At 53.9% G+C, this 25090-nt stretch overlaps 2 protein-coding genes across 2 annotated transcripts in view; both read right to left on the bottom strand.

Annotated features, from left to right (window-relative positions):
• The window catches only part of LOC123346794 (zinc finger protein 271-like), a 76205-nt gene extending 72602 nt beyond the window's left edge, over nt 1–3603 (bottom strand). Inside the window, 1 exon segment of the mRNA XM_044984253.1 lies at nt 3390–3603. Coding sequence (XP_044840188.1) covers nt 3390–3603 — 214 coding nt within the window.
• Nucleotides 3604–11333: 7730 nt separating this feature from the next.
• LOC123346793 (butyrophilin subfamily 1 member A1-like) lies at nt 11334–14483 on the bottom strand. Its single transcript, XM_044984252.1, has 2 exons — nt 14378–14483; nt 11334–11921 (listed from the first exon to the last, which is right to left on the bottom strand). The coding sequence occupies exons 1-2, from the start codon at nt 14481–14483 to the stop codon at nt 11377–11379; spliced, it is 651 nt and encodes a 216-aa protein (XP_044840187.1). The 3' UTR covers nt 11334–11376.
• Between the last annotated feature and the right edge of the window lie 10607 nt (nt 14484–25090).

Here is a 25090-nt window from a genome sequence, read left to right as displayed (position 1 = left end):
TGACAGAACAAGGAGTAATGGTCTCAAGTTGCAGTGGGAGTGGTTTAGGTTGGATATTAGGAAAAATTTTTCACTAGGAGGGTGGTGAAGCACTGGAATGGGTTACCTAGGGAGATGGTGGAATCTCCTTCCTTAGAGGTTTTTAAGGTCAGGCTTGACAAAGCCCTGCTGGGATGATTTAGTTGAGGATTGGTCCTGCTTTGAGCAGGGGGCTGGACTAGATGACCTCCTGAGGTCCCTTCCAACCCTGATATTCTATGATTCTATGAAAGCGCTGCTGTGTGTTCACACTGTCAGCTGCCAGTGCAATAGTGTGGCCACACTTGTGGCACTTGCAGCGGCATTCGGAGTGGTGAACTATGGGCAGCTATCCCACAGGGCACCTCTTCCCCTTCTGCCACTGAGGCTTGTGGGAAAGCGGAGGGGGGATTGCAGGGCATCCTGGATCCTGTCCCAATGCCCTGTCATGCATCTTTTTGCATCCCAGCAGCACCTTTGCTTCCATCCGTGTTTGGCGCCATCTTTCAATTATTTTTGTAGTGAGCGCCCTGTCTGCCTCACCGGTCTGCAGGAATGGATCCTGCACTGTTAAGGAATGTGCTGATGGGTCTCACTAATACATCACAAATGGCAGTACAGTTACTCCTTAAACTACAAAGTGATGAGGAGGAGTCCGACAATGATACCACAAGCAAAATTTGAGTCAACAGTGTGATGCTGTTGCAAAAAAAGCAAACATGATTCTGAGATGCATTAACAGGTGTGTTGTGAGCAAGACACGAGAAGTCATTCTTCTGCTCTACTCTGCACTGGTTAGGCCTCAACTGAAGTATTTTGTCCAGTTTTGGGCACCACATTTCAAGAAAGATGTGGAGAAATTGGAGAGGGTCCAGAGAAGAGCAACAAGAATGATTAAAGGTCTTGAGAACATGACCTATGAAGGAAGGCTGAAAGAATTGGGTTTGTTTAGTTTGGAAAAGAGGAGACCGAGAGGGGACATGATAGCAGTTTTCAGGTATCTAAAAGGGTGTCATAAGGAGGAGGGAGAAAACTTGTTCACCTTAGCCTCTAAGAAGCAATGGGCTTAAACTGCAGCAAGGTTGGTTTAGGTTGGACAATAGGAAAAAGTTCCTAACAGTCAGGGTGGTTAAACACTGGAATAAATTGCCTAGGAAGGTTGTGGAATGTCTATCAGGGATGGTCTAGACAGTATTTGGTCCTGCCATGAGGGCAGAGTACTGGACTCAATGACCTCTCAAGGTCCAGTCCTAGAATCTATGAATCTATGATATCACCACGCCTACTAGCTATGACATGAGATTGCCTGTGGCATTCATGGATGTGCTGGCCATCATGGAACACCACTTTTGTGCTCGGGAAACAAGCACTGAATGGTGGGATCATATCATCATGCAAGTCTGGGATGATGAGCAGTGGCTGCAGAACTTTCGGATGAGGAAACCCACTCTCTTGGGACCGTGTGCTGAGCTCGCCCCCGCCCTGCGGTGCAAGGACATGAGAATGAGAGCTGCCCTGCCAGTGGAGAAGTGTGTGGCAATCGCACTGTGGAAGCTCGCTACTCCAGACAGCTACCGATTGGTCGTTCAGAGTGGCCAAGTCAACTGTTGGACTCGAGTTGATGGAAGTGTGCAGGCCATTAATCGCATCCTGCTCAGAAAAAACATTGCTCTGCGTGACGTGGATGGCTGTACACAAATGGGCTTCCCTAACTGCAGAGGGGTGATAGATGGCATGGATATTCCAATTCTGGGGCACCAGACCACCTAGCCTCCGAGTACATTAATCGGAAGGGGTATTTCTCAATGGTTCTCCAGGCACTTGTGGATCGCCGTGGGCGTTTCACGGACATTAATGCAGGCTGGCCCGGAAAGGTGCATGATGCACGTATCTTTCGGAACACAGGCCTGTTCATTACATCCCTTGACAACCCCTCAGGTTGACATATCTGCTGTAGAATCTAAACTCCATGGTTTAATGCGAATTGAGATTTGAAATTGTTTGTTGTACTAGAAGTACAAAAGGGGGGAGTGTGGAAGCAAGGAAAGAATTAATAAGGATTTGAAGGGGATTTTAATGCATGTTAGTCAGTTAGCAAGAGTCAGGCCATACTGTGACCCTTATGACGTGAGATTTGTAGAAGCAAGATAATGTAAGACAGAGTAAACTGTGTGAAAGTATTATGACCTTGCAATGTGCAGTCTTGCTTTTTCTAGTAAGATAGCAGAAAAGCTTATGTATAAACAAAATGTATTTGTTGCTTTTTACTGTCTCCATAATTGTCTAAGCTTGTCTGTAACAAAGGTATAAAAGCTTAATGTAATTGTTTACCAGTTGAGAGACCTGTCCAGGACCCTGTGTCCTATGGCACTCTCTCCCTCCATGGTAATTACTGGAGAAATAATAAAGTATTTAATTTTGCTGCACCCAAACAAAAAGCGAGAACTAAGTTTTTCTTCGACACCTGCCTACCCCTTGATGCCAGGGCTCATGAAGCCTTGACAGCAGCAAGGAGCAGTTCAACATGAGTTTGAGCAGGTGCAGAAAGACTGTCGAGTTACTTCTGCTGAGTGTGCCTTTGGCCATTTAAAGGCCCGCTGGCAATGTCTGTATGGGAAGCTGGACCTGGTCGATGACCACATCCCTATGGCTATAGCTGCAAGATGTATCCCACATAATATTTGTGAAAGGAAGGGTGAAAGTTTCACTCTGGCCTGGAGCGCTGAATCTCAGCGGCTGGAGGCTGAATTTGAGCAGTCAGAGACCAGGGCCATTGGGGGGCACAACGCAGGGCCGTGAGGATTCGGGATGCTCTGAGGCAGCAATTTGATGCTGAAAGCCAGTAATGTTTGGTGCCATGCACAGGAGTGCAGTGGTTGTAATGCTAGTAGGTATCTAGTGCTCCACATGATGCACTGACTAGCAGTGCTTGTTGCTTTCCTGGGCTAAGCTTGCTTTCACTTAATGCTGTTGTGACGTTGCACTCCATATACTTCCACAGGCTGTGTTCATCATTCAAAATATCTCGCTGCTGAGGTGATCAAGGAAGCAGGTCAGGGTTTTCTGCAAAACTGTGGATTCAGCCCTGGCCCTTATGCAGTTTCCCTTTGTGAGGCAATGGTCTTGCCACCCTGATGGCACAATGGGACAATGAACACAGCAGTGTTGCCAAGGAACCTACAGAATCGGATTGCCTGGTATCTGCATGAGACCTTTGATGAGATCTGTGGGGCCAATTGCCAAGATGTGAGAGATGCATCAATGCCCTGTTCCAGTTCTAGGCACTACACAGACCCAAGCCTGCTTTCTGCAACTCTCTTCACCCCACCAACCTGCCCCCAGCAACTCGCTCAAAAGTCAAAGTCACTTACCAAGTGCCTCCTCTGATCTTTGCGATTCCCCAAGTTCCAGTTGGTGTGACTGGCTAGCTTCCTCCAGGCTTGAAAACAGCTCCTGGATGCATGCATCTATGGATGCCGGGTCATCCTCTGTCTCTGGGCTCCCCTCCTCCTTAGCACCCTCGCTCCCAATTTCCTCCTCCTGGCTCATTGCACTCTGGGCTGGCATGGCCTGTGAAGTGTCCATGGTGCAACTTGGAATCGAGGTGAGTGTGATGGGTTGGATCACAGAGATTCCCTTGGGACTGTCACCTTGTGTGCTGAAATCACCCCGAGCCCATTTTCCCTGCCAGCCTGGGCTCCCCAGAACCCCATCTAGTAGAGTCAGACATGCAAGCCTGCTCAACACAGACCCAGGGTCTGGGCCAAGCCCCAAAAGCTGCAGGCTTCACTGAAAACAGCTCAGCAAGTTACCTGTCTCCAGCACCCAAATACCCAGCTCCCAGTGGAATCCAAACCCCAAATAAATCCGTTTTACTCTGTATAAAGCTTATACAGGGCAAATTCATGAACTGTCCGCTCTCTATAACACTCAGAGAGATGTGCACAGCTGTTTGCTCCCCCAGGAATTAATCACTTTTAATAAATTAATTACTCTGGGTTTATTAATAGACAAAAATGATTTTATTAAGTATAAAAAGTAAGATTCAAGTGGTTTCAAGTAATAGCAGACAGAGCAAGGAAGGTCACAAAAATAAAATAAAACTAAATATAAGTCGAAGCCCAATACACTAAGAAACTGATTACAAGTAATATCTCTCCCTCAAAGCTATTCCAGTAAGCATACTGCACAGACAGGATTCTTTCCTAGCCTGGGCCCAGCAATCTTGCTTTTCAGACCAAAGCTGTAGTTTATGGCCTGGGTCCAGCAATCTTGAGCTGGCTGAAGACAAACTGGAGGGGTTTCCAGGGTCTTTCACATTCTCTGCCTTGTGGGAGGAAACCCCTTTGCAAGATTACAGCAGCTAGATGGAGTTTGGAGCCACATGGGCAAGTCACATGTCCATGAATGATTCAGCTTTCTGCAGGCCGACCCGCCATTGTTTACATGTTAGCTTAGCACATGTGGATTGGTGTCTCCCACAGTCCATTGTTAGTCAAGTACTTCTAATTTACTTGAATAGTCTTCACAATAGGTTGGCTCACCCTCCCTTATGTGTTTCCCACAGCAAACACTTAACATACTAGACTAGAGCCAACACTCATAACTTTAGATATGAAAATGATACATGCATACAAATAGGATGAATATATTCAGTAGATCATAACCTTTGCAGAGATATGTTACATGGCATATTTAGCATAAAGCATATTCCAGTTATGTCATACAGTAACTACTCACTTAAAGTCATCCCGGTTAACGTTGTTTTGTTCTTACGTTGCTGATCAGTTAGGCAATATGCTCGTTTAAAGTTGTGCAATGCTCCCTTCTAACGTTGTTTGGCAGCCACCTGCTTTGTCCACTGCTTCAGAAGAGCAGCCTGTTGCAGCTGGCTGGTGGGGGGGCTTGGAACTAGGGTGGACCGGCAGCCCCCTATCAGCTCCCCGCTCCCCTAAGTTCCCTGTGCAGCACTGCATCCCGGTCACGGCCCCTTTCAGTTATGGCTCCTGAATCTGTCCATAAGTATCGTAATTCCTATGGCTGGAGTGCAGCTGGGACTGAACAGCTTTCTCCCGCCAAACACTGATGAGGTCTAGCATCTCAGCATCAGGGCCGGCTCCAGACCCCAGCGCGCCAAGCAGGCGCGTGGGGCGGCATTTTGCCGGCAGGGCGGCATTTGGCTCCGGCGGACCTTCTGCAGTCATGCCTGCGGGAGGTCCACAGGAGCCCTGGGACGAGCGGACCTGCCGCAGGCATGACTGCAGAGGGTCCCCTCTTCCTGCGGCTCCGCTTGAGCTCTCGCAGGCATGACTGCGGCGGGTGCGCTGGTCCCGCGGCTCGGACGGAGCTCCCGCAGGCATGCCTGCGGATGCTCCACCGGAGCCGCGGGACCACGGTATCGTCCGCAGCCACTTCTGCCCCGGCCACGGGACCGGGGAAGGGCGGTGCGAGCGGCGCGGTGCGCCGCCTTGCTTGGGGCGGCGGAATTTCTAGAGCCACCCCTGCTCAGCATTGCTCCATGCTGAGGATCACCTGGAGCGTGGAGGCATGGTCACCTGGAAAGATGCACAGAGAGCGCTCCATGCCTTGCTGAGCAAATAGGAAGGGGACTTTCATAATTCCCAGAGAATTTAAAGGGCGGGTCTGACAGTTGGTCACCTGAGGCCAGGGCAGTAGAGTTCAAACTGATGACCAGAGTGGCTAGAACAGGCATTGTGGGACATGTCCTGGAGGCTGATGAGAGCACAGCAATAGAGCAGGGCGTCCACACTGGCACTGCGGTGCTTTAGCCTGGGCGCAGAAAGCTCTACGCCTCTCGTCGAGGTGGATTACCAGGAGTGCTCCAGCCATGGAGTCGGGGCACTCTATGTGCCTTGCCAGTGTGGACACCTCGAGAGTTATAGTGCCTGGGACTGATTTAATGCGCTCCAACTTGACGGCATGCGAGGTGGAAAGAGGACATGTAAAATTATATATCGACATGGCTGTCCAGAGCAGATACTGGCAGATCTGGGTTCTGAATATAATAATGAGGTAACAGTTTCCATTTGGTGTTATTTTCACTACATGGTCACCTACACAATCATGCCCCTGTGACGGGGGCTGTTAGCGGCTACAAACTGAGCCCTTTGGAAGCTTGTGATATGCATTGCACAGCTTCTTCACTGAGAGCACCCAGGGCACCGGGTGCAGTTAGAGTAGGAGGGACTGAGTAGTTTGGGTTTGAAAGGGCAGAGGGGATCACTTGTATCTGTAGGGAGCCTGATGAGGTCACTAGCTCAGTGCTGAGAAGAAAGCAGCCGTATAAAAGGCTGAACCAGGGAGCAGGAAGGGGCCTCCACGTAACTGCTGCTATCTTGTGATGTACAATAAATGGTACTAAAGACACTTGTGGGAGGTTCCCTGGCAGACTCCCTGCTGCTTAATTCACACAGAGGTCTGCCAGCCAGGGGTTGCAGGAACTGATGCAGGAGCATTCATAGTTAGAAATTTAAAAATGAACATTGCCAGCTATCTCTTAATGACATTTCATGCTGTAAATTGTTAGTGACAACACACTTTTATGTCTTGTCAGATATGTTAACATACAACATAGTTTTTACTATTTGCGAACATATTTTCCCATGTAATAATGCAATAAAATTGGATAAGAAATCACAGTAATTACATATAATTCAATGGGAAATGGGGAAAGGAACGCAGATATTACAGAAGGAAATTTTAGGAAAAATTATCTATTTTTAGATTAACACTTCCCGTATTAAAAACTAGGAAAAACAGATAGCTTCAGCCAGGGCCGGCTCTAGGTTTTTTGCCGCCCCAAGCAAGAAAATTTTGGCTGTCCCCCACCTCAACCCTGGGCTCCCCCCCGCACCCTTGGGCTCTCAACCCCCCACCAGTGCCCTCCCCCACCTGCACCCCCTGCTGCCCCAGCCCTGGGCTCCCCACCACCAGTGCTGACTTCGCCTGCTCCATCCTCGCCTCCAGCCAGTCCGGGGCTGGCAGGGTCGGGGTAAGCAGCAGGGCTCCCGGGCTGCACCTAACCCCAGGGTCCCTCTGTGACGGTGCTGCCCGTGAGAGCCAGCTGAGGTCACTCAATCAGGGTGAACTGCAAACCAAACGGGGCAGATAAACCCCAAACGCTGGTGGTTATTCCAATACTTAGATTTACCAACCAGCACAAAACAGCTTCTATAGCACCTCACTGGTTACTTAGAAGTCCAAACAACACAGTTCCCTTAAAGTACCCAGCCTCAGGCCTCTGTCCAGACACACCTGTCAGATATGATGATGATTACTGAAAATCTGACCTCATCATATAACAGAAAAGGTTCTTCCAATCCCAAAGGATCAGCCACATACCCAGGTCCAATTATAACTTAGACCTTACCCAAAATACACGCTATAGCCAATTCTTATTAACTAAGCTAAAATGTATTAAAAAAGAAAAGAGAGAGTGAGTGTTGGTTAAAAGATCAATATACATACAGACTTGAATTCAATTCTCAAGGTTCAGATGCATAGCAGAGGTGAGCTTGTAGTTGCCAAAAGTCCTTTTAGAAATAGTCCATAGGTTACAGTCCAATTTCTATATTCAGGGTGGCTCCAGTCATTGACTGGGGATCTCAATCTTTGTGGCTTAAGGTTTCCCCCTCTTGAAACCCAAAGCAGATCTGAGATGAAGCAGGATCATGTCCCAGGGTTCTTATACACTTCCAGCAGCCTTTTAGCCTGAGAAAATAATAGGCTTAACTCTCCTTCCAAACATCCTGGCAATTAGTACAGGGTAATTTATCCATTAAACAGTTCAGATACAGGTTACCACAATCTTCAAAGAGACACATAGACAATAATACCATTTCACTCAAGTATCATCATAAATGTTAATATTCCTTTTTTGATCTTTGAATTAAAACTATAGCAATAGACAAGACTTGTTTGCTTACATCACAAGACCTGAACAAACATCTACCCTTCTACCTCTGACAATGCAGACTTGCATTTCAAAGCTCTATTCATTTACAGATCTTCCTAACCAGTCCTTAAGGTTCACCCATGGGTTAGGTCAGTCTGTGAGGTGACTTAATTAACTCTTTCTGGCCCTGTCACCTTTCAATGAAATATTATATTACACTCTTAATGTCACACCCTCCAGCCAGGGCACTCACCTCCAGGACCGGCCGGGACTCGGGAGGGCAGAGCCAGGGGAACCGCCCTGGCACGGGGCTGAGGAGCCAGGGCAGGGCAGCCCCAGAAGGAGTGGAGCCCCAGAGAGCGGGACATAGTCCCTGCATGGCAGCGCCCCGGGTACCAGTCCTCTCTATGTCCCCACTGCTGCTGCTGCTCCTGGCCACCCTGCCGCAGCCCCTGGGCGGCTTGGGCTGGTTTGCCCAGCCCTGGCTGTGGCGCTGGGGAGCGGCCGCCCTGCAGCACCTGCAGGCGGCTCTGTGCACCTCTGTGCACTGCGCTGCTCCCCAACACGAACCACAGCAGCCCCAGGGCACCTCCTGCGCAGGACGTGCTGCTGCTGCCAGGTCTGGCTCTAGGCTTTTGCCACTCCAAATGGGGGAAAAAAGAAAAAAGAAAAAGGCTGGCTGGAAAGCCGCCCTTGAAAATGTGCCACCCAAGCACGTGCTTGGTTTGCTAGTGCCTAGAGCCGGCCCTGGCTTCAGCAGCCCCATGCCACCTAGACAGCAGCAGACTGGATAAAAACACAAAAGAATCCATCACAAGATAACTTTAGGGTATTTATTTTCAAATAATCAAGGTAAGTTTAGGGCATGAATAAATTTTCAAAACTGAATTATTACATTGAAAATGTTCATAACGCATCACATTTAAAACAAAAAGTAGTCCTAGCAGTGCCATGCAATGTGCCTCCCCTCATACTCTGCTCAGCTAGCTCTTCAGGAAATGAGGTTCAATTGCTAATTTCAAGGAATTAGACCAATCAGTCACTATTTGTACACAGCATTTAAGTAGTTGGTGGACAGAGAACCCAGAGGAACTGTGATGAATTTCCTGGAGCAACTTTATTTTCTTTGTACTCTAAACCTCACATGACAACAAAAATATCACTCTTTCAATTGATTTATGGCCGAGAAGAAAGGTTTCCCAATAAAGCTTCACCAAATTTCATGTTATGGGCCATTAAGTGCCAGCATCTTTAATACAATTAAGTTAATTTGTGATGATTCAGTAAAGGAATACAACCCCTTCTCTGTTTTTTTTTACAAAAATACATTTGTTACGTTCTTAGAACCAAGAACATGAAGAGCCTGGCAGTACATTGAAATCAACAGTGGACACTGACAGTATATTGCCTGCAAATAATATTTCTAAAGAAAAATAAACTAAAGAAAAGGATATTGTAGAAGAGATTTCTATCTACAGGAAGAGAGCATTTGAGGTTCGGGACCATGTTTTGTTAATTGATGTGAGAACAAGAAAGGAAGGGTCATGTCTTGATTACCAATTATATGTAGCTAGAAAGTTAAAAATCATATGAATTAATGCTGACAGAAGTTCAAAGACTATTTTATAATCTTGTGTGAGTTAACTTAAAAATATTGCTTAATTAATTCTATCATTTTTTCACCAATTAATTTTCAAAGGTGTAGTGCAGGAGGCGGGTGGACGTGTGTCATAAACAGTTAGTTAAGGGAAAAAAAATTTTTTTCTTTCTCGGTCAAAAGCACAGTCATTCCCGCAGAACACAATTTGCAAAACAATAGATTTGATTTTTCTTTGATTAGTCGATGATAGACAGGGTTAGGAACTGAAGCAAAGAACACAGACAAAGGCTTCCCTCCACAGAGATTTGAAATTATCCTGCCCCTTGATTGTTCCTCTGGTCAGGTGTTTCTCAGGTTACTGAGCTTGTTAACCCTTTACAGGTAGAAAAAAAACCTTAACCCTTAACTAACTGTTTATGACAACGTGCCCCAGGGCCGCCCAGAGGATTCTGGGGGCCCGGGGTCTTCGGCGGCGGGGGGCCCTTCCGTTCCGGGACCCGCCGCCGAAGTGCCACGAAGACCCGCGGATGGGGCCCCCCCCGCCGCCGAATTACCGCCGAAGCCGGACCCACCGCTGAAGTGCAGCCCGGTCTTTGGCAGTAATTCGGCGGAGGGGGGCCCCCGCCGCGGGTCTTTGGGGCACTTCGGCGGCGGGTCCTGGAACGGAAGGGCCCCCCGCCGCCGAACTGCAGCCCGGTCTTCGGCGGCGGGTCCCGCTCCGTCTTCGGCGGTAATTCACCAGCGGGGTGTCCTTCCACCCCAGAGCGGAAGGACCCCCCGCTGGCGAAGACCAGGAGTGAAGAAGCTCCTGCGCCCGGCCCCGCAAGTGTTTTCTGGGCCCCCTGGAGCGAGTGAAGGACCCCGCTCCAGGGGCCCCGAAAAACTCTGGTGGGGGCCCCTGTGGGGCTCGGGGCCTGGGGCAAATTGCCCCTCTTGCCCCCCCCCCGGGTGGCCCTGACATGCCCTGCCTTCCAGAGAGAACCAGTCAAGACAATAAAGACAGCGAGAGAGAGCAGCTGCTCATGTGTAGTTGTGATGTTTATGACACATGTACATTGTAACTGAACAACCCAGTCTGACAGTTTTTAATAATTATTTTGATAAGATAAATATTTTGGATTTCCTGAAATGACACAGTTGAAATACAAATGATGCTATGTAGAGAAGTTAAACCTCAATATAGATTTGAGGGAAGAATAAAAAAAAATGTAAATAATTCCATTTCTAAAAATATGCTTGTTTCTGAAATACTGTTGAAATGTAAATGAAAATATTTTTGTTTACAATAACAACAGTTTCTAATATAGAATAATTTTTTTTTTCATATTTTGCATTGAGATTCCACAGGGGTAGAATATTCTGACAGGAGTGAATGATCCCCATCCACCACCATCTGCTACCCATGGGCAGGGGATGGGGAAAGGTGACAGCAGCAAAACCCACCAGCTGCCTGGCAGGATTTCTTACCAGCATCACCCTGTGCCGGGCATGCAGCAAACACAGAGGGAGCGGGTGGGGTGGGGAGGGGGAAGCTGTCTCGGCTCCTTCCAGCCAGTGGGTCCCATTCACCCAGCCTGGACTGGGGTTGGCAGGTGTCCGGGTTTCTCACTCACTCACTCATGCCCGTCACCCCAATCGGGGTATGGGCCGCCAACCACAGATCTCCAGAGTCCTCTATCCTGGGCCATTCGCTCTAGCTGGTTCTACTCCAGCTGAAAAGGGAAACTGGCAGCATCTGGTCAGCACAAAAAAGTCCAGTTCCCTGCAGTAACCAGCCTCCACCACCAGGGGGCAGGAAGAGCAGCAGGGCTGGGAGGGGCCAGTCTGTGCCGCGGGGTCACTGTCAGGGACCGAGATTCCCTCCGGCCTGAGCTGGGACCGGGCAGATTATCAGGGGATCAGCACTGAACCAGGGACAGAAATAAGGGCGGAGCGTCCCGGAGAAGGTGCCAGTGAAAGTGAAGAGATGGGACCTGTCAGTCACATTGTAAAACGAGACCTCGCCCGCCTCATAGTCCAGGAAAATCCCCACCCGGCTGGGCTGGACGCTCACGGGGAGGGGGGTCGGGGGGGAGGTGCCGGCCTCGTATCCCCCATCCCTCAGCCACACGGCCCAGAATCCATTCCCAGGTGTGAGTGTGACCCACTCCTTCCTGCTCACAGATCCCCTACAAACCCCCAGGTCCCAGCCTGTCTTGTCTCCCACCTCCACCTCCCAGTAACGCCTCCCGCCTGTGAACCCCTCAGCGCCCAGGACACAGGGATAATAATCAAATCTCTCAGGGTTGTTGGGCAGATCCTGGCGTGTGTCTCCCCATCTCACACGTTTCCGATCCTCAGACAGGACGAGCCAGGGATTTGCCGTGTCTGGATCCAGAGTCACGTCCACTGGTGAGAGAGTCACAGAGTCAGGGCCGGGGCAGTGGCTGGTCACTGGGATCAAAGGGAAATTAACCTGCGTCCCCGTTAATCACTGTGCAGGGTGGGGGAGGGGTTGTTGCCTATGGGAGTCAGGGCCCCTCTGCCTGTGAGGAAATGGCAGACGCTGGGGGAGGGGGTGGGAAGGTGTCAGTGGGGGAGGGGAGGGGAGGGCAGCAGAGGGATGGGGGAGGGGACAGCTTGATGCTGGGAGAGGAAAGGGCTGGGCAGGTGACGAGCAGTGGGGGAGGGGCAGAGGGGGGCAGGCACAAGGGCAATGGGGGGCAAGAGGAGCTGGCACCAGGAGGGCAGGGAGGGTGAAGGGGGGCAGATTCAAAGGGGATGCAGGGGCTGAAGGGTGGAGCAAGGGGAGAGGAGGGGAGGGGCAGACACAAGTGCAAGGGGGGCAAGGGAAGCAGTGGGCATCAGGATGACGGGGTCGGGGAAGGGAAGAGCAGGTTCTAGGGGGATGCAGGGGGTGAGGGGAGGGGTGGGTGCCAGGGCAGAAGAAGGGGAGAGACCCCAGGGGCACAGGGGTGTGAGGGAATGGGGGGGAGCTCCAGTGCGGTGGGGAGGAGGGGAGGAGGAATGGGGCAGGTACTGGGAAGGCAGAGGGGGGTAGAAGGAGGGGCTGGCCCCAGGGGAAAAGGAGGGGGAGGGAGAAGGTGTGGGTGACAAGGGGAGGAAGGGGGTGAGAGGTAGGGCAGGTGACAGAGGGACATGGGGGGAAAGGTGTGGGGCAGAATCCAGGGGGAAACAGGGGACCAAGAGAAGAGGCTGTCATCAAGGGGGAGAGGGGCATGATGGTAGGGGTGGGTATTGGTGGGGGGGGGGGAGGGCTAGTCACCAGGAGGGATGCGGGGGCTGAGCAGAGGGGCAGATGTAAGGAGGGGAGACAGGAGAGGGGTGGGCACCAGGGGGCAGAGTGGGGGAAGGGAACAGATGCACACAGGGGGTAGAAAGTGGGGTGTGGAGAAGGGCACCAGGGGGCAGAGAGAGGATGAGGGGAGGGGTAGGACCCAGAGGTTAGAAGAAGGTGTGGGGAGGGGTGGGCACCAGGGGGGCAGAGATGGGGGGAAGGGTCTGACACCAGGGGGCCCAAAGTGGGTCAAGGGAAGGGGTTTGCACCAGGCAGGCCGAGGGGGCAAGGGAAGGGGCGGGCACCATGGAGGCAGATGGGGCCGAGGGTAGAGATGGGCCTCGGGGGGGCAGAGAAGTGAACAAAGTGGCTGGTACCAGGGCACTAGAGGGCGGTGAGGGGTGCAGGTGTCAGGGGGCAGAGAGGGGTGAAGGGGGCAGACCTGCATCTCTGTTGCTTTGGGGCCGTGTGTGGTTGGTTTGTTACTAAGAGCAGGTCAGTGCCGTCCCCACACACACTGGCCAGGCAGCCCTGCCCCAGGGATGGAGCTGGGACTCTCCATGCCGGCCAGCCCCATGGGCACCACCTTCCAGCCAGACAAACCCCACAGACAGCCATGGGAAGTGGATCTGGGCTTGGCTCCTGGGTGGGGGCAGGACAGTGGGGGGATGGGCATGGGGGGATGCTTGGAGGTGTAACTGGGTAATGGGGGGAACAGGGGCCATTACTAATGAGGCTGGGGCAGTGGGGAGGGTGGGGGCATTTCCTCACTTCCTGCCCCCTCCATCTGGGAGAAGCTGCACCGGGGGCCAGTCCCAGCTCACACCTGCGCAGCGCGTCTGCACTAGGGTTTTGCTCGGGGGCACCAACATGGCTGAGACACTGCTGTGCCAGGGGCCGTAACCCCTCCCCTCACTGGGGTTATGGATCAATAATTACAGGGTCACTGGGGCAGGGGAGCTGGACTCTGGGCTCCCAGGTGGAGCCCGACCCACTGGGCTGCAGAGTCATTCTCACTCCCACACTCTGGCCCAGTGCCCATGGCAGTGTTTAGACACAGGGGGCGTCTTCAGCAGGAGAGATTGAGGGAGCCCCACGTCAGACACCCAGAGCCCAGCAGTTCCAGCCCTCACCTGAGTGGGGGGGGGGACTCCCATTCCAATTCCTGCCCCACATATCAAGGTGGGGGGGAATTGAACCTGGAGCTCCCAGCTGAGGGCCCAGCCACTGGGCTAAAGGCTAGAAGGGAAGCGGTGGCACCTTCTGTTCATTCAAACCATTCAGCAAACTCAACATGGACTTGCAAAGTTTCAGTCGATCCAAAATAATATATTGCAGCAAATAAACTATTTGTCCAAAACATTTCACCCAGCTCCACTGCAAACCTGTCTGAGCAACTTAGGAGCCCAAACCCCAGTGACTTGCAGTGAGTGACTGTCAACATCCAAAGCAACGTAGAGTTATGGGCTCAGGACATCGGCTATGAAACACCCCAGGGCTGCTGTTAAATTTGCCCTGGGTAGGAAAATTCCCCACCCCCCGCAGCTCCTGATCTCACCCCAAAAACCAGGCTGAAAATGGAGTCTCAGCTCCAGCCTGAACTCTCTGCTCAGAGCGATTTGTCCCCTGGACTCTGCGAGCAGCACAGACCCTCTGCAGCTGCATCTAGGCATCTCCCAGAGTGGATAATGGTCACCGAGCCCGTCTCAGAGCCCCAGGGCTCAGGTGTCTCCATCTAACAACAACACCAGTCTCATTAACCGTCCCTGGGTCAGACAGGCCGAGAACTTTCACACCCAGACTCTGGAGACACTTTGGGTTCATCTACACAACCCGCGGCAGCAAGTCTCAGAGCCGGGAGAACAGACTGAGGTTTGTGGGGCTCCTGCTATGGTGCTAAAAAGAGCCGTACAAACCTTCTGGCTCAGGCTGGAGCTGGGGCTCTGAAGCCCAGGGAGTAAGTGGGGGCTTCAAACCTAGGCTCCAGCTCCAGACACAACATCTACTCAGCTGTGTTTAATGCTGTAGCACAAACCCCACAAGCCCATGTCTGTCACCCCGGCTCTGAGACTCGCCCAGGAGGGCTGACAGAACAGCATGACACAGACCCCTTCCATGCCGGAGGGACATTCACTCTCCCAAGCTGGTGTCTGGAGGGCCAGCAACAGCCAAGGGTGTTCCAGCTCCCATTGCTGGAAGTGCCCAGGCACCCACAGCGATGCACTGAGGAAGGCCAGTGACTGGAAAGGGTCACCCTAACCCACCGCAGACAGGGCTGGTCCAATGCTGTGCACTGACTGTGGGCAGGACGGGCACATGAGATGGGGCTGCCTCCAGGAGCAAGGATGGGGAGACTGGCCTGGTTTCCCAGAACACTTGGGGAACAGGGGAGTCCCAGGTTATTAAATACAAATAAATGTACCCCATGTACCATGGGGAGGTCAGGCCCAGGACTGTGGGAACCCCATTTTGGGCTGGAAAGAGTGACCCCCCCCAGGGTTAATTTGTTTTGACTGCAGGGAAAAGGGACACATAAAAAGATGCTGCTCTACAAGAACTTTGGATTTGGGGCAGAGAGGTCGTTGCTATGGGGCAGTGAGAGTTTCTAGTACTGGGTAAAATGGGTTGCTAAGAAAGCAGGCCCTGGGGTATGAGCTTCAGAGGGAGAGGCCAGCCATGGGTTTCAGACGTCCCTCCGCTTACCAGGGATACCTTAGCCTCCCTCCCAGATTCAAAGCTTGGGAACTGGGGGTGTTTGAGTAGCTTCCCCCAAGAACCTGAAAGGACTCCCTTGGAAAATGATCCAGCCAGCAGCTCTAGGGGACAGCCGGCTCCCTGGGCCAGGGGAGCTGGGGCAGAAGCTAAATGAGATTCAGCCTTTCTGGTGTTCTTGGGAGCTGGGTGTGACAAGAGCTCTGACAGGGCTATTGAACAGCTCTGTAATTTGCAGGCCCAGGTGCGAGTTTTCTTACGAAACTGGCCAAGCAACAGGAGCAAACCCAGTGACCAGAGGACAGGCAGAAGGAGCTACTCGCAGAGCAGGAGAGAAGCCACCAGGTTCAGGCTACAGAGAGCAAACAGATCAAGACACCGAAAAAGAAACGGCTTTCGGCAGAAGATTCTGTTCTAGCTCCCAAGCATCCCAGCCATTGAAGATAAAGCTCCAGCACCAGCGTAAGTGAAGGACTGATGTGACTATTGATATTCAGGAGAAACTCACAGCTGCTGAATGTACCAAGCCCCAGACACCACCCCACAGGGAGGAAGCAGCAGTTGGAATTGCCAATACCCCTGGTCAAGGAGCCCAGGCGCTAGAGGAGAAGCAGCACCTGGAGACCAGAATAGTTCAGCCATTGGAGGAGCAAAGCATCAGGGAGCTGGGGAACAGCAGTCTCTACGCAGCCAAGGTAGGAAATGAACCATGCAGAGGAAAGTTACCCAGGAACCAAAACCGTAAGGGCTTGAACAAGCCTTAGGCCTTGCGAATGAGGGGCCCAGAAAAGGCTGCAGGATGTGAGTGGTGTGGCTGGGAAACTAGAGCAGGGTTTGCTGGGACACAGGATCCTGCCACACTGGTTAGAAGGAAGAAACCCGGCAAACTTGAAACAGAGGGTGTCTGCAACTGAGCTGGGAGGTGAGATTCCCAGCTCATGTAAACGTACCTGCACTAACTCTGCTCAGGCTAGCACACTAAAGCTAGCATGCTAATCGAAGCAGTGTAGCCTGGCTAGGAAGGGCCGCTCGGGCCAGCTGCCTGAGTACGTACCAAGAGGGCTGAGTGGGTTTCTACTCAGGCAGTAGCTGAAGCTGCCACCTGTGCTACCCTGGCCAAATGGCTATTGTTAGATGCTAACAGAGGTATGTCTACATGAGCTGGGAATCAGACCTCTTAGAACAAATGTAGATGTTTGCTAAGAGAGGAGAAGGAACAGCTCCTGGAATGAGTTAAAGAACTAGACGGACAAAAGCTGATGGCTCAGGAGGGGTCAGAGGTGCTGGCTGAGGGCTCTGGTGTGTGCGATAAGAGAGATCCGAGCAATAAATCACCAGGAAGCTGCATTTACACAGGGGAGTGCAGTGATGCTGCGGGTGTCCTGGGAGAGTTTTTAGCAGAACAAGTGGATCACACACTGAAGGGCTGGATGTCGATGGGCACAGATACAGAGGTGCTGGCTACAAAGGAAGCTGCACTAGTGGCTGTGTCCTCTACAGCGACTCAACAAACCCACCCACTAATGGACTGGAAAGAACTAGAAGAAAAGGTTGCTGCAGCTGAGGGGAGCAGGGCCGAAGGCCTTGCACAGCTGAGCACCCTCCAGGTCCAAAGGCTGAGGCCCTGCAGGAGCTAGAGGAGATGCAGTGACAAGGGACTGGATCTCAGCCCAAGCCATCCAGCAGGAGCAGGAGCACTGGAAGGAGCTTGTTTCAGCACTGGAAGGTGACCGGGGAACAGCAGTGTTTGTTGTTGCAGAAGGAGCTGACTAATCTCCAGAACCAGCTTAAGATCGAGTGTGGAACGAAGCTCAGCTCTGAGACGCATACAAAGCAGGAGAGCCCAGAGGCCTTGTGGAAAGAGATGAAATTCTGTCAGAGAGCAGGCGCGGCGTCTCCAGAAAACAGAGCAGCTGGGCAGGGAGCTACACCAGCTGGCTGGAGATAAGCACAGAGTTGTGATGGGTGCAGAGGTACAGGCCCATCGCGTGGAAGATGGACTGTCTGAGGTGGGGATTCCACCTGCTGGAGGGAAAAGCCACCATAAAAACACACCTCCAAGAGGAAGTTGAAATAGAAAAGGAAGAGACTGGGGACCTCTCCCCGCAGAGACCTGAAAGAGCAACACAAAGCCCAAACCAGAGCTGGGCTAAACCGAAGTCCATCCTACAGGAAAAGGGGAGGAGCAGAAAGGCACTTTCCCAGCTGATAACGTTACACCAGCCATGTAGACAGAAGAGGATCTGAACATAGGCGCCGACTTATATGGGGCTCTGGGGCTTTAGCCCCATGAATAAATCCCAAGCAGGGGCTCTGCCCCACCAATGTTTTTTCTCCCCTGCTTGGAGCGCCCCCCCGCCGCTGCCGCCGCCGCCAGGGCTGCCCAGAGCCCTTTAAATCCCAGCCGCGGCTGGGAATCAGAGGGCTCTGGGCTGCCTGCTGCAGCGGGAAGCCCAGAGCCCTCTGATTCCCGGCTGCGGCTGGGATTTAAAAGGCTCTGGGCTCCCCGCGGTTGCAGGCAGCCCAGAGCCCTTTAAATCCCAGCAGCGGCTGAGATTTAAAAGGCTCTGGGCTCCCCGCGGTTGCAGGCAGCCCAGAGCCCTCTGATTCCCGGCGGCGGCTGGGATTTAAAAGGCTCTGGACTGCCCGCCGCAGCAGACAGCCCAGAGCCCTCTGATTCCCGGCCGCGGCGGGGATTTAAAGGGCTCTGGGCTGCCTGCAAACGCGGGGAGCGCAGAGCCTTTTAAATCCCAGCCGCGGCTGGGATTTAAATGGCTCTGGGCTGCCTGCAAACGCGGGGAGCGCAGAGCCTTTTAAATCCCAGCCGCGGCTGGGATTTAAAGGGCTCTGGGCTGCCTGCAAACGCGGGGAGCCCAGAGCCCTTTAAATCCCAGCCGCGGCCGGGAATCAGAGGGCTCTGGGCTGTCTGCTGCGGCGGGCAGCCCAGAGCCTTTTAAATCCCAGCCGCGGCCGGGAATCAGAGGGCTCTGGGCTGTCTGCTGCGGCGGGCAGCCCAGAGCCTTTTAAATCCCAGCCGCGGCCGGGAATCAGAGGGCTCTGGGCTTCCCGCTGCAGCAGGCAGCCCAGAGCCCTCTGATTCCCGGCCGCGGCTGGGATTTAAAGGGCTCTGGGCTGCCTGCAAACGCGGGGAGCGCAGAGCCTTTTAAATCCCAGCCGCGGCTGGGATTTAAAGGGCTCTGGGCTGCCTGCAAACGCGGGGAGCGCAGAGCCTTTTAAATCCCAGCCGCGGCTGGGATTTAAAGGGCTCTGGGCTGCCTGCAAACGCGGGGAGCGCAGAGCCGTTTAAATCTCAGCCGCGGCGGGGATTTAAAGGGCTCTGCGCTCCCCGCTGCGGCGGGGAGCCCAGAGCCTTTTAAATCCCAGCCGCGGCCGGGAATCAGAGGGCTCTGGGCTTCCCGCTGCAGCAGGCAGCCCAGAGCCCTCTGATTCCCGGCCGCGGCTGGGATTTTAACAGCTCTGGGCTGCCAGCAACCGCGGGGATCCCAGCGCCTTTCAAATCCGAGCCGCGGCCGGGAATCAGATGGCCCGGGGCGCCCCGCCGCGGCCGGCAGCCCAGAGCCTTTTAATCCCCAGCCGCGGCCGGGAATCAGAGGGCTCTGGGCTGCCTGCTGCGGCGGGGAGCCCAGAGCCCTCTGATTCCCGGCCGCGGCTGGGATTTTAAAAGCTCTGTGCTCCCCGCGGGTGCAGGCAGCCCAGAGCCCTTTAAATCCCAGCCGCGGCTGAGATTTAAAGGGCTCTGGGCTCCCCGCCCCAGCGGGCAGCGCCCAGAGCCCTTTAAATCCCAGCAGCGGCTGAGATTTAAAGGGTTCTGGGCTCCCCGCCGCAGCGGGCAGCCCAGAGCCCTCTGATTCCCGCCGCTGGGATTTAAAAGGCTCTGGGCTCCCTGCGGTTGCAGGCAGCCCAGAGTCCTCTGACTCCCAGCCGGGGCTGGGATTCAAAGGGCTCTGGGATCCCCGCGGCTGCCAGCAGCCCAGAGCCCTTTGAATCCCAGCCTCTGTCCGCTGATTGCCCCCTCCCCAGACCCCTGCCCCAACTGCCCCCCAGAACCTCCACCCCCTATCTAAGCCCCACTGGTCCTTGTTCCCCAATTACCCCCTCCCGAGACCCCTGCCCCTAACTGCCCCTTGGGACCTCAGCCCCTATCTAAGCCTCCCTTCTCCTTGTCCCCAACTGCCCCCTCCTGAGACCCCACCCAACTTCCCCCCCGCAGGACCGCACCCCCTACCTGTCCCCTGATAAACCTCTTAGACTCCCATGCCTATCCAATTGCTGCCTGTCCCCTGACTGCCCCTTCGAACCTCTGCCCCATCCAACTCCCCCTGCTCCTTGTCCCTTGACTGCCCCCCGGAACTCCCTACCTCTTCTCCAACCCCCAAACCGCTTACTGTGCCACTCAGACCAGCGTATCTGGCTCCATGCAGCTCCAGACAGTTGCTGCCATGCTCCCCCATGGAGCCCACAGCCCTCTCCCACCCCCAGCACCTGCCTTCCAGATTTGAACACCTCAAAATTCAGGAGTGCTCAAGCTCGGTTTGGGCAGCTTTTACTTCATTTCTCCCAAATCAGTTTCCCCTGCAAGGTGCCAACTGAAGGTGTTGGAGAACAGAGAGATCAGGTGGCCTCCTAATGCCTGGAAAAGAGACAAAGGCCGGAGGAGGGAGTGTCAGTGCCTGTGCGGACTTCTGGGAAGTGCACGGTGTGGAAGGGGATGCTGTGATGCTTTGGAACATCTCCATACAAAGCCAGTCAGGACTCTGGGGGAGCCTCCTCTCTCGGAGCATACTGTCTCCAGGGCAAGAAGCTTACACCTTCCTGGGTCTGACCTCGGAGCATTCAGCATGCCCTTCCACGTCATGCACTTTCCAAAGTGAGTCTGCCCAGGCTGGTCCTGGGGCAACCAGAGGTCGCTGCACCCCAACTCTGCAGTCAGATGTGACTCTCAGCCAGACAGTAAAACAGAAGGTTTATTAGATGACGGGAACACAGTTTAAACAGAGCTTGTTGGTACAGAAAACAGAACCCCTCTGTCAGGTCCATCTTGGGGGGTGGGGAGCCCAGAACCAAGTTCTGGGTCTCTCCCAATTTCCCCAGCCAGCTCCAAACTGACACTCCCTCCTCTGGCCTCTGTGTCTCTTCTGGACAAGGAGGCCACCTGATCTCTTTGTCCCCAACACCTTCAGTTGGCATCTTGCAGGGGAAACTGAGGCACCCACACAGTATTCAGAGAAAATATTAAGAACATTCCCACTTCATCACAACAGATGCAACAAAATATAATACCGTATATTGAAGTAGGCAAGTGCTGCTTCTGACTTTCCACTTTTAATTGACCCTTGTAATCTTGTGGCGCTGACGCGTTGTAGCTTCATTTTATATCGGCTTACAGGGCGGGAGCGGGGGGGCACCACCATTTTGGGCCCCACCAAAAATTATACAAACCTGCCGCCTATGGATCTGAAATGTGCTCCCAGAGCTAATTTACTGAAGGATGCAGGAAAAAAAGCTGTGCTCAGTAATAATTAGAGATACTAATCAGGAGCTCTCTGAATGAAAGACAAACTTAACTCCGAAGGGCATTTGTGTGAGTGTGTCCTGGGAGGCAGCTGTTGGGGGGATGTTGTAGCTAGGTGGGGCTGTGTGTAACAGACCTTATTTAAGCTAACCTCAGCCATACCTGGCAGAGCATTAAAGGGCCTTGTGATGAGCACATCTGGTGTGTATCTGGCTCTGTAGCCAGCCCGTATCTGTTACAGCAGCATGACGGCAATGGTGGAAGCCCGGTGCTATTGCCTACTTCTGCTATGGCCAGAGGGCCTGACTCACAGAGTACAAGTTGTTCTGAACTAGGCCATGCTGAAGACTATGGGGGATTTTGCCCATCACATGAGCTACACAGGACTGTGGGGAACACAACTCCTGGTCTCTTCATTTTTTCACAATTCAGTGATGAGAATAAAAATATGACCAAGGGCCTTGTAGGTTTCCTTGTGGCAGAAGGGCAGGAAGTGCCCCCTGGCTGCAGAACATAACCAAGTGTTAGCCACAGTCAAGCCTGCCTTTAGGTAGACTGGGGGAAGGGAGGTCATGGGGGCCCTTTAAGGGGAGTCAGGGACCAGCCTACCTGTGACAGGCTCCTGTAAGGGAGAACCAGCCAACCCAGCCCCACCTGGAAGTAACTAAATCCCTAGGTGGCTGGTTGGCAGCTAAACAGCTAATAAGTCTGATAAAGGGTTACCAGGGCTGAGCTGGAGGGATCCCAGAAACAGGAAGCTAGTGAGCAGAGGGGATCCCAGGAGAGTTCACAGAGCAAGAAGCTGGGAAGGGGTGCTCCTAGAGAGAGGAGCTGCCAGAGATGACATTGATAGGAACAGCAGCTGTATGAGGACAGAGCCCTGCAGGTGAGGGCTGCAGGGAACAAAGGGACAGTCTGAACTGAACCCGGCTCTGGGAAGGACGGCTGGGGGCGCCTGACTCGAGGAGAGTGAGGCCCTTGAATTAGAGCCAGAGGCTGAAGCTGAATAAAGGAAAAGATTTTATTTTGGGGTTAGTGGGACTCAGAGTGGATCCCAGCAGGGGACTTTTGTCTCAGCCCTTTTGGAGTGTGGGGAGCAGTTTAAGGAGGGCTGAAGAGAGTAAACTGAGGCAGGGCAGTTGCAGGGCCACCCAGAGCCAGCTGAGGGGGAGCTTAGGGGTTCTACCCCATGATGAGTCTGCACAACTGGCCCCCATTTAACAGAACTGCTGCCTGTTCCCCAGGCAGACAGAGCCTCGCTCTCTCCAGTCTGTCTGCTTGGGCCCAATGGAGCCTGCGTCCCTGAGTGAGAACCTGGAGCAACTGAGCACAGGGTGGTGCCTCCCACCTGACTCCTGGCCTCCCCATCCCAGCTCCCAGGCTGTTCCCTCTTCCTTGCAGCCTGTGGCTGTCTCTGAGCCTGCTGCCCCTGCCTTCTGGCAGCCCCTGCTGTGTGTGTACTGAGCCCATTGATGGCTGGATATTGAACTCGAGGTGACCCAGGGCCCAGCACGGAGCCAGCAGGGTCACTACAATACTCTGTCTGACCCAGCCAGACAGGCCGAAGATTGCACTGGGATCCTTGCACCATCTCGGCGTTGTTGCCCCCCTTGCAGGGCCTTGTCCTCACTCAGACCGGGAGCTGTTAGGGGCTGGCAGCCCCTTGTTCTGTCTCTGCAGCACTTGACTCACGCATGGGCTCTATATCAATAACACTCACTGCCCAGCCCCATAGGTCTGTGTGACAGCACGAGGCCTTCCCCATTACACATCCCTAGTTACTCTGCCCCACATATTCACCCAGTGACTCCCCTGAGCTGCCAGACCTGGGTCCCTGGGGTCACAGCATGGGCAGTCGAGTGGCACTGACCGGCCGGGGCTGCTGGGGTGGGGGGAAGGAAAGGGTTAATCCCAGCACGGTGGCACTTTGCTGCCCGGTCCTGGCTGGTCTCCGCCCTCTGGGTGCAGCGCAGGGCATGTATCTCTGAGCAGGTCCCTGCCCACTCAGCTGCCATTTGCCCCAGACACAGAGAACCCAGGTGCCAAGGGAAGGAGCAGCCCCAGCAGCGCCACATTGGCCCTGGCACGGACTGAGCCTGTGAGTGCAGCAGCAGAGGCAGCGGCAAAGAGAGGGGCTCAGCCATTGAGAGCAGCAGGGTCCCCACCCACAGGGGAGAGGTCAGTGCTGGGACAACAGGCCAGGGTGGGTCAGGGGCTGGGAGCTCTGGCAGCGAGTGCGGTGCCAGCACCAAGGGCCCTGGCCATTTGGGAACAGGCATTGAGTCTCTCAGGGACCAGGACCCTGCCCAGGGCAGGGTGGGGGAGGTAGGAGGCTCCCCAGGGGCTGGAGATTCCCTAGAATGAGGCATCGAGGAGACTGGCTCAGGATCCCGACAGGCTCAGGGGCCAGGGGTGTGGAATGGCCCAGAGCCCAGCCCTGCCCAGGGCCCCGTGGCCATAGACTGCGCTGGGCTGGAGGCAGCAAGGGCGGGGAGGGAAGCAGGGCTGGCAGTGGCAGGGGTCTGAAATAACCCAGAAGGAACATTTGGCCTTCCTGACTCTAGCCTGGCCCGGCTAGAGTCCTGATCGCTGCCACCAACTCCTCCTCCTCCTCACTCTGGCGCAGCACATAAACAACAATGGCTCATGTTTTAGGTTCTTTTGCAAAAAAAAAAATCTAAATATACGAATGTGCTGATGAACGTTCTATAACATCTCTGTCTCCCTTCCTGAGCTGGGGTGTCTGTGACTTTGCTCAAAGTGTTAATAAACCATTTGTAAATCTAAAAGAGTTCCTAGAGTGTGAGTGTGCAGCTGTGCACAGCGGGGTTCCCAACTATGTCATGATTTAAATAATACTGGGCCTGATCTTGGGACAAAAACCCTCAAAGTGACAACTACAAATTCATAAGTAATCAGTATAATCAATATAGAATCTCTAGATCGGGCTACAGGCCCCCTCACACCCGCTGCCATCCCCTTCACTGGCTCCACTCCTTGTCCCCACCCCCAGGCTCTGCCCTGCCCACCCCTCACCTGACACCTCCTGCTGCTCCCCCACTACCAGCCCCACTCACCCTCCTTCTCCCTTTGTTCCCTTCTCCCACCAGCTCCCCCTACACCCCGAACAAACTCCCTGCTGCTGAGCATCATCCAGCCACCTCCTCCTCCTTCCTGCCTCAGAACCCCCTGCTCTCACCTGGCTTCCCAGCTCCGACTGCCCCCCACACTCCTGTGCTGCTTTAATTCACACACCCAGGCACTGGGCACTAGCACAGTGCACATGTGCAAGGTCCATGTCCTATGGTGGCACATGAGACCCAAGCTCTGTGACAGTCCCCTGGCCTTACGGGGCTCTGCTCCCCAAGCCCTCCCCTGCCACTGCCCCTCCCTGGCCAGTCCAGTGTCCTGTCTGTTATCGGGGTAGTGAACGGATGCTCTTGTGGGTAAAGTGCTGACCTAGGGACCAGCAGATCTAGGCCCAGCTTTGCCACAGCAGGGGGGAGTCAGGGCTTGAGGTCCCTGGGAGGGGGGCTGATGGGAGGCTTCTCCTCTTTCCCTTGGAAGCAGGTGTGACAGTAACTTACATTTCTTACAGGTGCTGTCCTATGGCAACCGCCCCTTGGGGAGGGGGCTCAGGGCAGGGGGTTGGGGCAGTGCCACCTAGGACTGTGGGTGCTGGCTTGGGCTGGGGCCTCCCTCCTCTGCCCCTGGTCGTCTGGCGCTGGGGCCGGGGGTCACAGGGGTGGTGCTTTGGGCTCCTGTGGGGGAGGAGGATAGAAGGGGAGGGACGGGGCAGAAGGGGAGGGATGGGACAACCATGCCCAGCACGGCCCAGTATTAACCTGCCAGCAGCATCCAGAGCCCTGCCCCCAGCTGGTCAATCTCTTACCGGTGTGCTGCACCGGGGCACCCTGGCTCACTTTCACCTCTGCTTGGAAGTAACTTTAAGGACTTGTCCACATGGGGAGAAGCCATGAGTAGCTAGTGCAGAACAGCTACTCAGTGCTAGCTGCCTGTGCGGACACTCTGATT

The sequence above is a fragment of the Mauremys mutica genome, chromosome 12 (genome assembly GCF_020497125.1).
Source record: "Mauremys mutica isolate MM-2020 ecotype Southern chromosome 12, ASM2049712v1, whole genome shotgun sequence".
In the NCBI taxonomy this organism is placed as follows: Eukaryota; Metazoa; Chordata; order Testudines; family Geoemydidae; genus Mauremys; species Mauremys mutica.
Note: the sequence above shows the minus strand (reverse complement) of the source record. Positions and strands in the feature narration are given on the sequence as shown.

Bases quoted from the DNA above. Each gene is read 5' to 3' on its own strand.
- LOC123346793 (XM_044984252.1), bottom strand. From the start codon at position 14,483: ATGCCTAGATGCAGCTGCAGAGGGTCTGTGCTGCTCGCAGAGTCCAGG. The intron at 11,922-14,377 runs GTTTTTGGGGTG...CTCTCTCACCAG, and splicing joins GAGACTCCATTTTCAGCCTG to TGGACGTGACTCTGGATCCA.